The sequence below is a fragment of the Scylla paramamosain genome, chromosome 17 (assembly GCF_035594125.1).
Source record: "Scylla paramamosain isolate STU-SP2022 chromosome 17, ASM3559412v1, whole genome shotgun sequence".
Lineage (NCBI taxonomy): Eukaryota > Metazoa > Arthropoda > Malacostraca > Decapoda > Portunidae > Scylla > Scylla paramamosain.
This window is the reverse complement of record NC_087167.1, coordinates 3,727,783-3,740,207: the sequence shown is the minus strand read 5'-3', so window position 1 is coordinate 3,740,207 and position 12,425 is coordinate 3,727,783. Positions and strand designations below refer to the sequence as shown.

General features: G+C 42.7%; 1 protein-coding gene across 1 annotated transcript in view; it reads right to left on the bottom strand.

Annotated features, from left to right (window-relative positions):
• The window catches only part of LOC135108597 (abnormal spindle-like microcephaly-associated protein homolog), a 28,178-nt gene extending 16,304 nt beyond the window's left edge, over positions 1–11,874 (bottom strand). Inside the window, 21 exon segments of the mRNA XM_064019755.1 lie at positions 321–373; positions 375–497; positions 499–508; positions 942–1,083; positions 1,574–1,813; positions 2,381–2,465; positions 2,467–2,497; positions 3,288–3,690; positions 3,851–4,138; positions 4,235–4,256; positions 4,347–4,486; positions 4,802–5,156; positions 5,252–5,273; positions 5,386–6,050; positions 6,086–6,316; positions 6,725–6,862; positions 7,547–7,618; positions 7,621–7,710; positions 9,625–9,813; positions 10,455–10,549; positions 11,726–11,874. Coding sequence (XP_063875825.1) covers positions 321–373; positions 375–497; positions 499–508; positions 942–1,083; positions 1,574–1,813; positions 2,381–2,465; positions 2,467–2,497; positions 3,288–3,690; positions 3,851–4,138; positions 4,235–4,256; positions 4,347–4,486; positions 4,802–5,156; positions 5,252–5,273; positions 5,386–6,050; positions 6,086–6,316; positions 6,725–6,862; positions 7,547–7,618; positions 7,621–7,710; positions 9,625–9,813; positions 10,455–10,523 — 3,368 coding nt within the window. The 5' untranslated portion in view covers positions 10,524–10,549; positions 11,726–11,874.
• Positions 11,875–12,425: the final 551 nt, after the last annotated feature.

Below are 12,425 nucleotides of genomic sequence, written 5' to 3'. Positions count from 1 at the left end.
TGTGCAAAAACAGCAATAATAATATACAAAAGGGATGGGATAAGATGAGTAAAAATAGAGAAAAACTGGAGGTTAGAAGAACAGTGAATGCCTTGGCATTTTATAAGAATAGGTAAAGACAATCAAGGACAAATCTGGTAAGAAAGAGAACTGGATTGTAATAAACTGACAATGTGAAGATGGATGGGCAAACAAACTTATAGATGAAAAAGCATGTCACTCTAAAGCTTCCTGAGCATATACAAAAAAATATAAGGTTTGAAAATAACTGTTACATCTTTAATCTGGCTGCCTGATTTCCTACCTGTGTGTTCAGGAGTTCCTTCCTGAAGAGGCACGGGTCATGGTCAATGAGCCGTGCCTCTTTAGCGCGGTTCAAGGAAGAGGATCAGCAACAGAAACTTCTTGAGCTGGAAAGTCTTGATGGCAGCCTCATAGCCAGGCCGGTAGCAGTGGGGCACAGTGGGGTGGGCATGAGCAGCGGCAATGTCTGGGTTTATTCAGGAGTCTGGCCAAATGAGAGAGAGAGAGAGAGAGAGAGAGAGAGAGAGAGAGAGAGAGAGAGAGAGAGAGAGAGAGGAGAGAGAGAGAGAGAGAGAGAGAGAGAGAGAGAGAGAGAGAGAGAGAGAGAGTATATTAGACAAGTTGAATACATACTGTGGAGACAAACCCACTACATACCTATCCCTCCGTTTCTTCCTAGCTTCCTCATTCTCTTAGCTCCAGAAAAAAGCAAAAGATAAATTTTATCTCCTTCAATCCTTCACTTCTCCACCTAGTTCTTGCAGCACTCCCTGCCTTACTCTCCACCTCCCCACAAACACTGCTCCAGCACCATAGTGCCTGCCAATTGAGTTATGACATCAATTATGTTACTTTCTTAGAAGTGCAGCAGGTTCTTCACTCCATTTTGATCCACCTCTCCCTACCCTCTCCAATACCTGTTGATGAGGTAATGGGTGATGCCAGTTATGTCACTGTTGCTTGTGAGGTGCAGCAGCTCTCCATACACTGTTTCCATAGCCACACGTAGCCACAGTGGGTTGTAGCACAGCAGCAGCTGCAGCATCTGCTGCTTCAAGCCTGTGGGGAGGAAGGGTTGGATTAAATGAGGGATTTATATAGAAGGAAAAAGGAAAAATGTTTAAATTTAGAAATGAATGAAGAATGAATGAAAAAATTTATGTCCTTGTTTTTGGAAATTACACAGATATTCCAGAGTGGATTCTATGTATCAGAGAAAATAAATTATAATTCTCCCAGATGAGGAGTCCCTGCCTCATGACAGACTTAAAGAATGTGCATGTGGAAATTAATACTACTATTAACTGAAGATGACATAAATCTTAGTCTGCTATATTCTCATAACTTATCCAAAAATTAAATCAGGAACCTTTGGCTTAGATCTGGGGTAGAAAAATTCTGTGAGGTTAAAGCAGCAGAGGACAAGGCCTATAATCCATTATGAGAACAAAATAAAACAGCCACATTATTAAAGTTTGCCTTCCGTTTATTTTTTATTTTTTTTTCTGTAAACCATGCACACATGCAGCTCAACCCATCTGCCACCCACCAAGGTCAGCATGTGTCAACCGGTCTTTGCGTATGGAGACATATCCCCGGTCAATGGCAGTCTCCAGCTTGGCCACCACAGTCACAAACTCGGGACGCTGGTAGAAGCGACATGCCTTCCTACGCAGAGTGTTCAGACGGCAGCGGGCAGAGTAGGCACGCAGGGACAAGGCCTCCTTGGTGGGTGCTGCACGGATGCCCTTACCCTTCACTGCCTCTGACCACAGCTTGCCCAGGTCCACTGAATGAACCAGAGGGAAGAGTAAAAGTGAAATACTATTGCCATAAAGAGGAAGAGCTTAATTAAACCTGTATTGGAATTAGTAAATATAAGGAAAATTCAAAACTGCAAAGTAGTGAAAGGATGAATTAGCTTTTCACTTATGGCCAAGAGCCACAGCAGAATATGGAATGACAATTTTTAACCAGGTCAAAATTTACTCTGGCATGAAAAAGTGTGGTGTCTATGCATGTGTCTGTGTACTTACATCTGCAGGAAAATCTTTTAAATTATTTATGCAAAGGAAGATCTACAAATACATATCAAAAAGTTTCCTCAATTCATGTGTTTCATCTTTCTCTGCCCCCTGAATACATCTACATCATCCCAAGATACTAAGAATTCCCAGCCTCCAACACTTATGATACACAATGATACAGAACATGTTTTTGAACATCATGCCTCTAGTATGACTAAAATAAAATACCTCAGCCTCATATCTCCATTTCATAAACTGAACAAAGTAGTAGACTCTTCTTTACTAAGTTACGGAAGGAGGAAGAAAAAGGGAAAACAAATAGCACTGACCTTTCTTTACACTGGAAGCCACGTCCTCATCCTCAGGGTGAGTTAGAATGAAGTTGAGCCACTTGGTGAAGCCAGCAATTTGCTTTCTCCACCCAGCGGTCATCATAGTACATGTTCCTGTGGATAGAGTGGGAGGAAAGAAGTGGCTGTCCTAGCAATTGATGAAGTACATGAAAAGAAAAAATGTTGGTTTCTTGGCAGTGACAAAATAAGAAAGAAGTGACTATCTTAGTAGTCTTAGAGAGAGAGAGAGAGAGAGAGAGAGAGAGAGAGAGAGAGAGAGAAGAGAAAGAGGAGAGAAGGAGAGAGAGAAGAGAGAGAGAGAGAGAGAGAGAGAGAGAGAGAGAGAGAGAGAGAGAGAGAGAGAGAGAGAGAGAGAGAGAGAGAGAGAGAGAGAGAGAGAGAGAGAGAGAGAGAGAAAAACTCAATATAGAAAGAAATTAAAGCTAGAAAAAAGTGGCTATCTTGACAGAGGATGAAGTAATCAAAGAAGGAAAAGACAAATGTCTTGGCTGTGAATGTAAACAAAGGAAAGGAAAGAAATAACCTTGGTGGTGAGAGAAGTACACAAAGAGAAATGATAAGAAAGAAAAGGAATTTGAAATAAAGGACGAAGGGGGACAAGGAATAACAACCAAAACTGAAAGGAAAGGTAGAGAAAGATAACTTGCTGGAAGTAGAGTCAAGAGAGAAGCAACAGGAAAAAAATACACAAGATATTGAGAAAAGGAGAAAATGAAAACCCAAATGGAGCAAAACTATTAAAAATACATAAAAGGAAATCTCAACACACAAATATATCAGATAATGAGAAAAGGGGAAAATGGTGAAGCAAGAAAAAGTAAATAAATACATTAAAATAAATCAATAAATAGAAAATATAAAATATAAATAAATAAACACCTACTTGGCAGCAAAAGGATTGGGGTGGTGCACAATGTTGGTTTTGGCGGCCTTGATGAGAGTCAGGCGGCGGGGTGGGATATGGCGGGGGACGAGGCGAGGGACAGGGGCACAGCTCTTCCTCCCTGCTTTGGGCTTAGTTGATGTGTTGCTTACAGAGGAGGAGGAAGAGGTGTTGATGGAAGAAGTGGATAAGGATTTGGACATTGTTTTAGATGTGGTAATACTGAGTGTTGAGGTGGAGTGTGTAGCTTCAGAAGATGAAGATATATTGGAGTCAGTGTGTTGAGAGGATGGGGATGAGGCTGCAGAGGATGTAGGAGCAGCAGGAGGGATGTGGAGGCTTGGTTGGGAGGATGCTTCTTTCAGTGATGGTACAGCATTGCTCTTCTTTCTTTCTGTAGTTCCTGAAAAATGTAGGAGGGAGAAATATATAAATATTTCTGTGTATGTGCACATAAATGAATAAATAGTCAACCAAAGTACTTGGTTCAATGTAACAGATGACAAGAGAGTTATGTTACAACTGCCTGGCCTCTAAAACACTGACACCAACAACACACAGACCTGCACGCTGGGTGACCCTTGGTTTTCTTCCCACAGCGACAGATCCAGTACCAACAGTGGCAGTGGATCTCTTGGGGCTGTGTTTCCGTGAGATGAGCACAACAGGTCTCCTCACACTGGCACGTTTCTGAGGTGCCACAGGGGCAGAAGCAGCAGCTGGGGCAGGGACAATGCGGCTTCTTTTGGGCCATGGGTCTTTGGTCTGGCTCTCTGGTGGACGCTTGCAGCCTCCTGGAGAAATCTTGATGAAACATGAGCCCTGACTTTGTTGCTTCATCCTTGGCCAGACTCAGCTGTCTCAGAGGTGCTCTGTAAGGGTAATTCTGCCTTCTCATCATCCGTCTCTGAAGTACCTAGCAGAGGTGGTGTGGTAAGGGAGCTGACCAGGTATCTCAGTGGGGAATGTCTGGGGAAGTTGGAGGGTCCTGGGACTTCACAGGCTCAATTGGAGAAGGTGAAGAGGTTTGTTTCTTGGAGTGTGATGGAACTGTCAGACTTCTCCTTGGGAATGGGGGAATGGGAGTTGTCTGAAGTAATTATGAAAGTAGGAGAATGAGGGCTTCTCTACTGAGACTGAGGAATGGGTCTCCTTGTTGTAATAGTGTGATTCCTCAAGAGGCATGACAGTGGTGGGTGCTGGTAAGTCATGGGTTTCATTAAGGGTAGGAAGATGTGATGTGCTACTCCAGTTGGTGTTGGTTCTTCTGCCCATCAAAGGTCCTGCTGATGGTAAAGGTGCCACCTATCTCCTCCTCCTCAATGGTGCTGAGGCCCTGGTGCCCTACTCCTTCTGACAGAATGCTAGAGGTAGTGAGGGAGGCAGAAGGTGCACATCCTCTTCTCTCCATCTCAAACTCTGGTCCAAAGAAAAGCTGCCGGTCCCTTGTCAGACAAGCGGCGTAGTTCCTCTGGTGGCAACTCCTTCACCCCCGTGGAACAGCGCCGGGGATCATGACTGGGAGAGAAGGCAAAGCTTTCCAAAGTGAGATCCCCCTCTGTTAGGGGAGAATATTTCACCCCCAATGGTGCTGCAGGAAGGAGAGGTTGAACCCTTGTACAGCAGCAGTTCACTGAGGGCCTCACTTTGGTAGGGTGAGTCTGGCGAGGTGAGGTGTGGGTGAGTGGACTCTCTGGTGGGTGTGATGTGGGAAGGCTGGGAGTCCACTGTGATGAGATCAGCTGGGTGGAGGGTCGATGTTTCCTTAGTGATGGTACCAGAGCTCAGCCGGCGGGGAGATGGAGAGGCAGGGTGAGTGTGGAGATAGGGTAGCCTCCAGACTGTCAATGAATGCAGGCACTGGACACCCTACAGGGCCTCCAATGCTAGGTGTGGGGAACTCCTGGGTGACATTGAAGTTGTCCTTCATGACTGGAGGTGGAGTGCTGGGGGCACTTTCATACTCTGAGAGGGGTGTGGAGGGAGCTGTGCACATCTGCTCCTCAGGGGAAGTGAGCACATCATCTCGTCCATTCTCCTCTTGCCCTGTCTCCCCCAACACTGCCTGGACTGTTTGAGGGTGTGAAACTGAAGTTACTGTTGTTGAGGCGCTCTAACAGATTGCGATAGTAAGCAATCATGGCTTCTGGGTTGTGGCGGGGCTGGGGTGCTGGGGTGGCTGGGGTGTTTTCTAGAGACACAACCCTTCAACAGCTGGCTAAGCGTGTGGGAAGCACTGCACTCTGAGGGGGTAGAACGGCTGCACGACAACAGAGGCAGGACGAGGTGAGGGGTGTGTTGAGACTGGGATACACATGGGGGTGAATGATTCTTGATAAAAGTCTGACGGCGGAGGGGTGACTCCTGCACCTCACAGGCAGGGAGGCGTCCCCCAACTACAGGGTTGAAGGTCTCTGGAGGATGGGCCAGGTAGGTTTGGCGGCGCAAAGGAGTGTCAGGGGAGGGGCAGGTGGGCAGAGCATCTTCCTTCACTTCCTGGAAAGTCTCCTTTGAGGGGGCAGTGACAAAGGTCTGGCGGCGTGCTGGTGATGCCTCCACTTCACAAGGCGGCAGGCAGCCACCCCTCACCCCCTTGAAAGTTTCTCTACAGGCTGTGCTTTGTGTGAAGGTTTGGCGGCGCAGCAGGGTGGGTGACACCTCTTGATTAGGAGGTGCACCTGTCACTTCCCAGTATTCCACATGCTGCTCCTCCACCACCTCCACATGCTGTTCCTCCACCACCTCTATAAGCTGTTTCTCTATCTACCTCTACCACCTCCTCCACATAGTCCTTCCACACTACATGGCTGTTGGGCTTCCTTCTTAGCTTGGGAACTGCATTTGCTTCTGCTACTGGAGGTGGAGGTTGACATGTCTTCTGATGCAATGGAAGAAATGGAGAGGGGCTGAGGAGGCAATATCTTCCCTTGAGGTGTGCTAAAGGTCTGCCAATGTGGTGGACTGAGGGATTCCTGGCTGGAGGTGGATTGAAGCACCTGACCCAATGGCTTCCTGGATCTGGGGGCAACCTGGAGACAGAAGTGAGGGCAGGGATGTTAGGGCAAGACAGATCTGAGGTTAGGTAGAAATATACTCTTGGAAGTGAACTACAGTAACTCTGCATTACTGCACACCAATAGAATAGGCACCCCCAGTGCCCCTTCATAATGAGTGTTCCTTACCCTGCACCTATTCCAATCCCAAGACCACAGCAGATGCAGAATACTTCCTACGGAGTGCTTGGCACTTTAATCGAGACTCTATGTCAATGGGCCCACCAAATGCAACAACACCCTCTCCCAGGGGTCGACAAGACTGCACTCACTCATACCACTCTTAATTCACCTGTATCATGCAAAATTGCTCTTGCTTGCTGCAGTCATTCTTCACTCATTCAGTGCTCTCTTCACACAGTTCATCCATGCCAGCCTACTTACCTTGTCAGCAGCAGAAGGCAATGTCTTGGCTTTTGGGGGTCTATTCTCTGTATTGCTGCGGCCTGTGTTGCCCTGAATAGCTGCCACCTCTGCTGCTGGGGCGTGGCATATTAATCTTGACAGGCTTTGGGTGCGATGCTGCAGCAGCAGTGACATTTTTGGGCCGCAACGGTGCTCGACCACGGGTTTTCTATGTGGAAGAGAGAGAGAGAGAGAGAGAGAGAGGAGAGAGGGAGGAGAGGAGAGAGAGAGAGAGAGAGGGAGACGAGGGAGAGAGAAGAGGAGAGGAGAGAGAGAGAGAGAGGAGAGAGAGGGAGAAGAGAGAGAGGAGAGACAGAGAGAGAGAGGACAGAGAGAGAGGACAGAGAGAGAGAGAGAGAGAGAGAGAGGAGAGAGAGAGAGAGAGAGAGAGAGAAGAGGAGAGAGAGAGAGAGAGAGAGAGAGAGAGAAAAAAATTATGCAAGATAAAAAAAATAAAATAAATAAACAAATAATAAATAATAAATAAAATAAAATAAAATAAAATAAAATAAATAAATAATGTAAATAAGACAAGAGCTACTTCAAGTGAAAGCTTCCAATGCTATCATAGTTTTAAAAATTTAATGAAAATGTAAGAGAGCAAAAGCACATGCCTATGTACAACAATAACAATCACCTTAATATCTGTTTTATTTATTTCTTTTTTTTTTGCATGTGCAAAAAAAAAAAGGGTGAATGGGGGGCAATGCAGTGCAGTAAACAGTAAAGGTTTTCTTCCTTTGATAGTTACAGATAAAAGTTGAGCTTTGATATGAACCAGGTAACCTTGCAGCCCCATACCTTCTTGGGCCGAGGATCAACACAGGAGCCAATAAGCACTGTCTGGGAGCGCACCCCTATGTCAGTCTTTCCACAGCCACCACCTCCCTGGCACCACCCTCCTGTGTTGGGGTCCACCACATCTCTAACTCCACACTTTGTCCTGGGACCCAACACCAGTTCCACTTCATTCCACCCAAAGCCACTCTCAGCCTTGGGAAATCTCTCACATATCACCTGAGGAGGGAAGGATGTGTGGTGGTGAAAAATCAGCACACCTGAGGTGAAGATAGGGGGTGAAAGAAAGATGGCAATAACAGCACTGCAATACAAGCTTAATATTTTGTGGATCCATTCAACCATTAAGCAAAAATTTTCATCAATAAAATATTTGGATATTTTGCCTTCCCTGCCACAGGTCTACTCTTGCTACTCTTATATTCATATCAAAGCTTTTTAACTTCTCTGATCAATTTCATAGCAGACAACTTAGATTGAGAATAAACATACAATTTGAATATTTGATTCGGGTGGAAAATTGGTAACAGATTCCTTTTTGTTTGATTTGTGAAACAATGAGAATTTATTGTATTTTGTACAAAAACACTGTTCCATGTTATCCTGCCACAGCAGAACTAACTCTATGAACAGTTTGCTTCCTCCAAAAACACATTTTATGCTAGTATAGCATGGAATTAAGTGCACACTAAAACATACACAAACAGACGTAAGCTTAGTTACATTAATACTATTCAAACATTTTTTATGTTTTGTTGACAAGCAGTCTGATTTTTACTGAAACTTATTGATGATCTACATTCAGCAAAAAAATTTCCAAGATTCATCCGAGGACTGGGCCATGGCAATGGGGTAAGGCAAAGAGAGAAATTGTTCTCACATTTATAAATGCACCATCTGCCTATATCTATAACCTCTGCAATAACAAGAGTACTAAATAAGACAAAGGTTAAATATAAGCAGTTTTTTGCTATAATGTTTGACTAGTCAACTAAAACAAAGAAAAATAAAAGGAGTATGTTGTACCAGAATTCATTGTATGGGATTATCTGAGAATAATCTTTTTATGTAGGAAGGATACTGGCCAAGGGCAACAAAAATCTAATAAAAAAAATGCCCACTGAAATGCCAGTCCCTTAAAAGGGTCCAAAGCAGTGGTCAAAAATTGGTGGATAAGTGTCTTGAAACCTCCCTCTTGAAGGAATTCAAGTCATAGGAAGGTGGAAATACAGAAGCAGGCAAGGAGTTCCAGAGTTTACCAGAGAAAGGGATGAATGATTGAGAATACTGGTTAACTCTTGCGTTAGAGAGGTGGACAGAATAGGGGTGAGAAAGAAGAAAGTCTTGTGCAGCGAGGCTGCGGAAGGAGGGGAGGCATGCAGTTAGCAAGATCAGAAGAGCAGTTGGCATGAAAATAGCGGTAGAAGACAGCTAGATATGCAACATTGCAGCGGTGAGAGAGGGGCTGAAGACAGTCAGTTAGAGGAGAGGAGTTGATGAGATGAAAAGCTTTTGATTCCACCCTGTCTAGAAGAGCAGTATGAGTGGAACCCCCCCAGACATGTGAAGCATACTCCATATATATATATATATATATATATATATATATATATATATATATATATATATATATATATATATATATATATATATATATATATATATATATATATATATATATATATATATATATATATATATATATATATATATATATATATATATATATATATATATATATATATATATATATATATATATATATATATATATATATATATATATATATATATATTTTTTTTTTTTTTTTGCTTTCTTTATTTAATTTAGAACAGATTGTGTTTGTAGAGTAAAAAGCAAAAAGTGAAGGGCATGTTGGTACCCTCAGTGTAAGTGTAACACTGGAGAATAAACTGAGGATTATCTGTATTCTGAATTCCAGTAAAATAAATATATGCTTCATTATCACAGACATAACAATAGACTAAGTACATTTATCTCATACGTAAATGTAGGTATAAGTTTCACACACACACACACACACACACACACACACACACACACACACATCATCCACTCACTCGCTGTGTCTGGTCCTTGGGGTTGAGCACTCGGAGGTGTCTGAGGCAGGTAGTTCCAAGCTTCACACCTTCAAAGCACAGCTTGGGTGGATGTGTGAAGTGGATAAGCCGCAGCACAGGCACCTCTGCTGCTGCTGCTGCTGCCTCTGCTGCTGCTGCCTGCTGCCGCTGCTTTTGCCCAGGACTGATCTAAAAAATGTAATAAAAGTCCCACTATGAGCAATAACATTTTGCAACTTGTTTCTGTGTATAATCATTCAATACTGTCTCAGTGCCTCCTAACCTTCATCTCTGCTATACAACTGGGCACTTGACATACAATGTATTGGACTTACATTCAAACCACTAAAAAAAAGTTTTTTTTCTGACTGAATATTAATTGCACCGATTGAATACTAGCTGTGTTTATGAATTTGATAATGTCTGTGTTCTTGCAGTGACACCATTAATTATTTAACATGTCAAAGAGAGACAAACTGACACCAAATAATTTTGGACACACTAAAGATGAATGTAAGAACTTTCATGGTGGCATGTAAAAAAATGTAAATACACAATATCTCATATGAAAGTTTGGCACACTATTTTTTTTTTTATTATAAGGAAAATGTGACTTATTTATTAAGGAACATACAACAAATCAAATGAGACAAGAACAGCATTTTTCTTAATGAACACTAAAAATATATACATGGACTTTGTATTGAAGGATATACAATAAATCAATTAAAAGGTAGGGGTAGTAAATTACTATTTCCTTCTATAAACATGTGTTACTTCATACCAAAGACAGCAGTGCTTCTTCTGCTCTTTTTGCCTCCATATCTCACCTCAAAGTAAGCTATGCCATGTCCCCCATCTCTCCTCACCCCCATCATGGCACTGCGCTGTGGCATCATGGCTGTCAACACCACTGCTGCTGCTCCTGTTGATAAATGGCATTGTTGTAGTTTCTGGAGAGAGAGAGAGAGAGAGAGAGAGAGAGAGAGAGAGAGAGAGAGAGAGAGAGAGAGAGAGAGAGAGAGAGAGAGAGAGAGAGAGAGAGAGAGAGAGAGAGAGAGAGAATTTTAGGAGCTGCAAAAGGCTGCTCCCAGAAAACATTATACACAGGGAGTGAGTGGAGGATTAAGGATTAAGGATTAAGGACAGGATCAAAGATTTTCAAAGGATGACATGGGACCACTGCAGGGTGCGTCACAGGTCAGCTGCAGGGGCTCTCATAAAGAATGTGGGTTCTGTCTGTCTAGAAAATTGGTTAAAATCTTTTATTTTTATTTATTTTTTTGTAATTCTATGGTTGATATTTATTTTTGATCATTCAAAGCATCACAATTTCACTTAAGTCTTTATTCCCTTATGAGTTTCTCCTAGTTATTGAAGTCACTAACAATCTCTTTTATATTCAGCTTTTCAGTGTCTGCCAGTCTTTTCACTGGTCACCTTCTAACTCCAGCAATCTTGTAAGTAAATGTCCCTGTTCTCTCCTCCTTCTGACATACCCGTACCACCTTGACCTATACCTCCTCAGCACATTCATCACATCGACCACTCCACTTACTTCCAGTGATAAAATTAATCCATATAAACCTTAACACTACTTCTGACCCTGTGGGGATTAACTTACTAACCCTGCACGACGGTTGGTAGTCACCGGTGCAGTTGTTAACTTAGTATGGTTCTCTCTCTCTCTCTCTCTCTCTCTCTCTCTCTCTCTCTCTCTCTCTCTCTCTCTCTCTTCTACCAGCCAAGCAATCAAACTTTGTCAAACCTTGAATGCCTTGTCAAATGTTCAATTCCCAGGAACTTTTTTTTTTTTTTAAGACCAGTTCTTCAGTGTTTCATAACTGATTAACGTTATGATTTGTCAGTTATTTTTTTCTTAGTTATTTCGTCTATTTATTTGTTGAATTACCCATGTGAAAAAAAAAATGTTTCAACGCAAAATATTTGAATCAGCCTGAATTATTATTTAATTACACGCACACACATACAAAGTCATAGCACTGGGGATTGGGGAGGCAGTAAGTGATCAGTACTGAGGTTATTTTCTCATCTCCCCCTTAATTACAGCCTTGCCTCACCTACCGATGCTGCTCCTTACCTTAGTCCCGTGACTCGCCCTCCTCGCTACTCATAATCAGGTGAACACAACGCCAAAAACACCTCAAAAACGAGTCCGTCTCACTGGTAAACATCCACACTCCGTTTAAAGGTCTCAAGTTTGAATCTCCCGACGAATCCGCGTGAAGGATAACTGCGCTCACCAATCAGAGGATGTTTTCTTGACGCTAGCCAATCACACCACGCCTACATGCTCCTCCACCAATCATATCAGAGTTTTGTCTTATACGTATAGTCACTTTTATACATGGGTAAATTTTTGAATTGAAACATTTATCATACCACATATTTAAAACAAAGGAGAAGACTTGGATCTTCCAGTCTCCTCCTAGACATGAGACATACACAAATACACATTACCAGATAGTTCACATGTATATTGTCTCTTATGGAGAAGAGAGGGGGGTTGGGGGTAGTTCATGTTGGTTCCATGGTGTAAGAAGACGAGGAGAATGCCACTTGTCGAAAATTATATGATGTCTACGTATTCTTTGATCTAGTAACAGTAATATTTGAAGATTATTGAGAGTTTGGCAATGGGAGAACTGATTGTTATAGCAAGTCACCTGTCCTCCAGTATGACGGCATTTAATAGTCTGCTCACATTTTCATTTAGTACAACTGGCTTACAAATAAGTGCTCGCCATCACCTTTGGTTGTCTCCTTCCTTCATACATGCA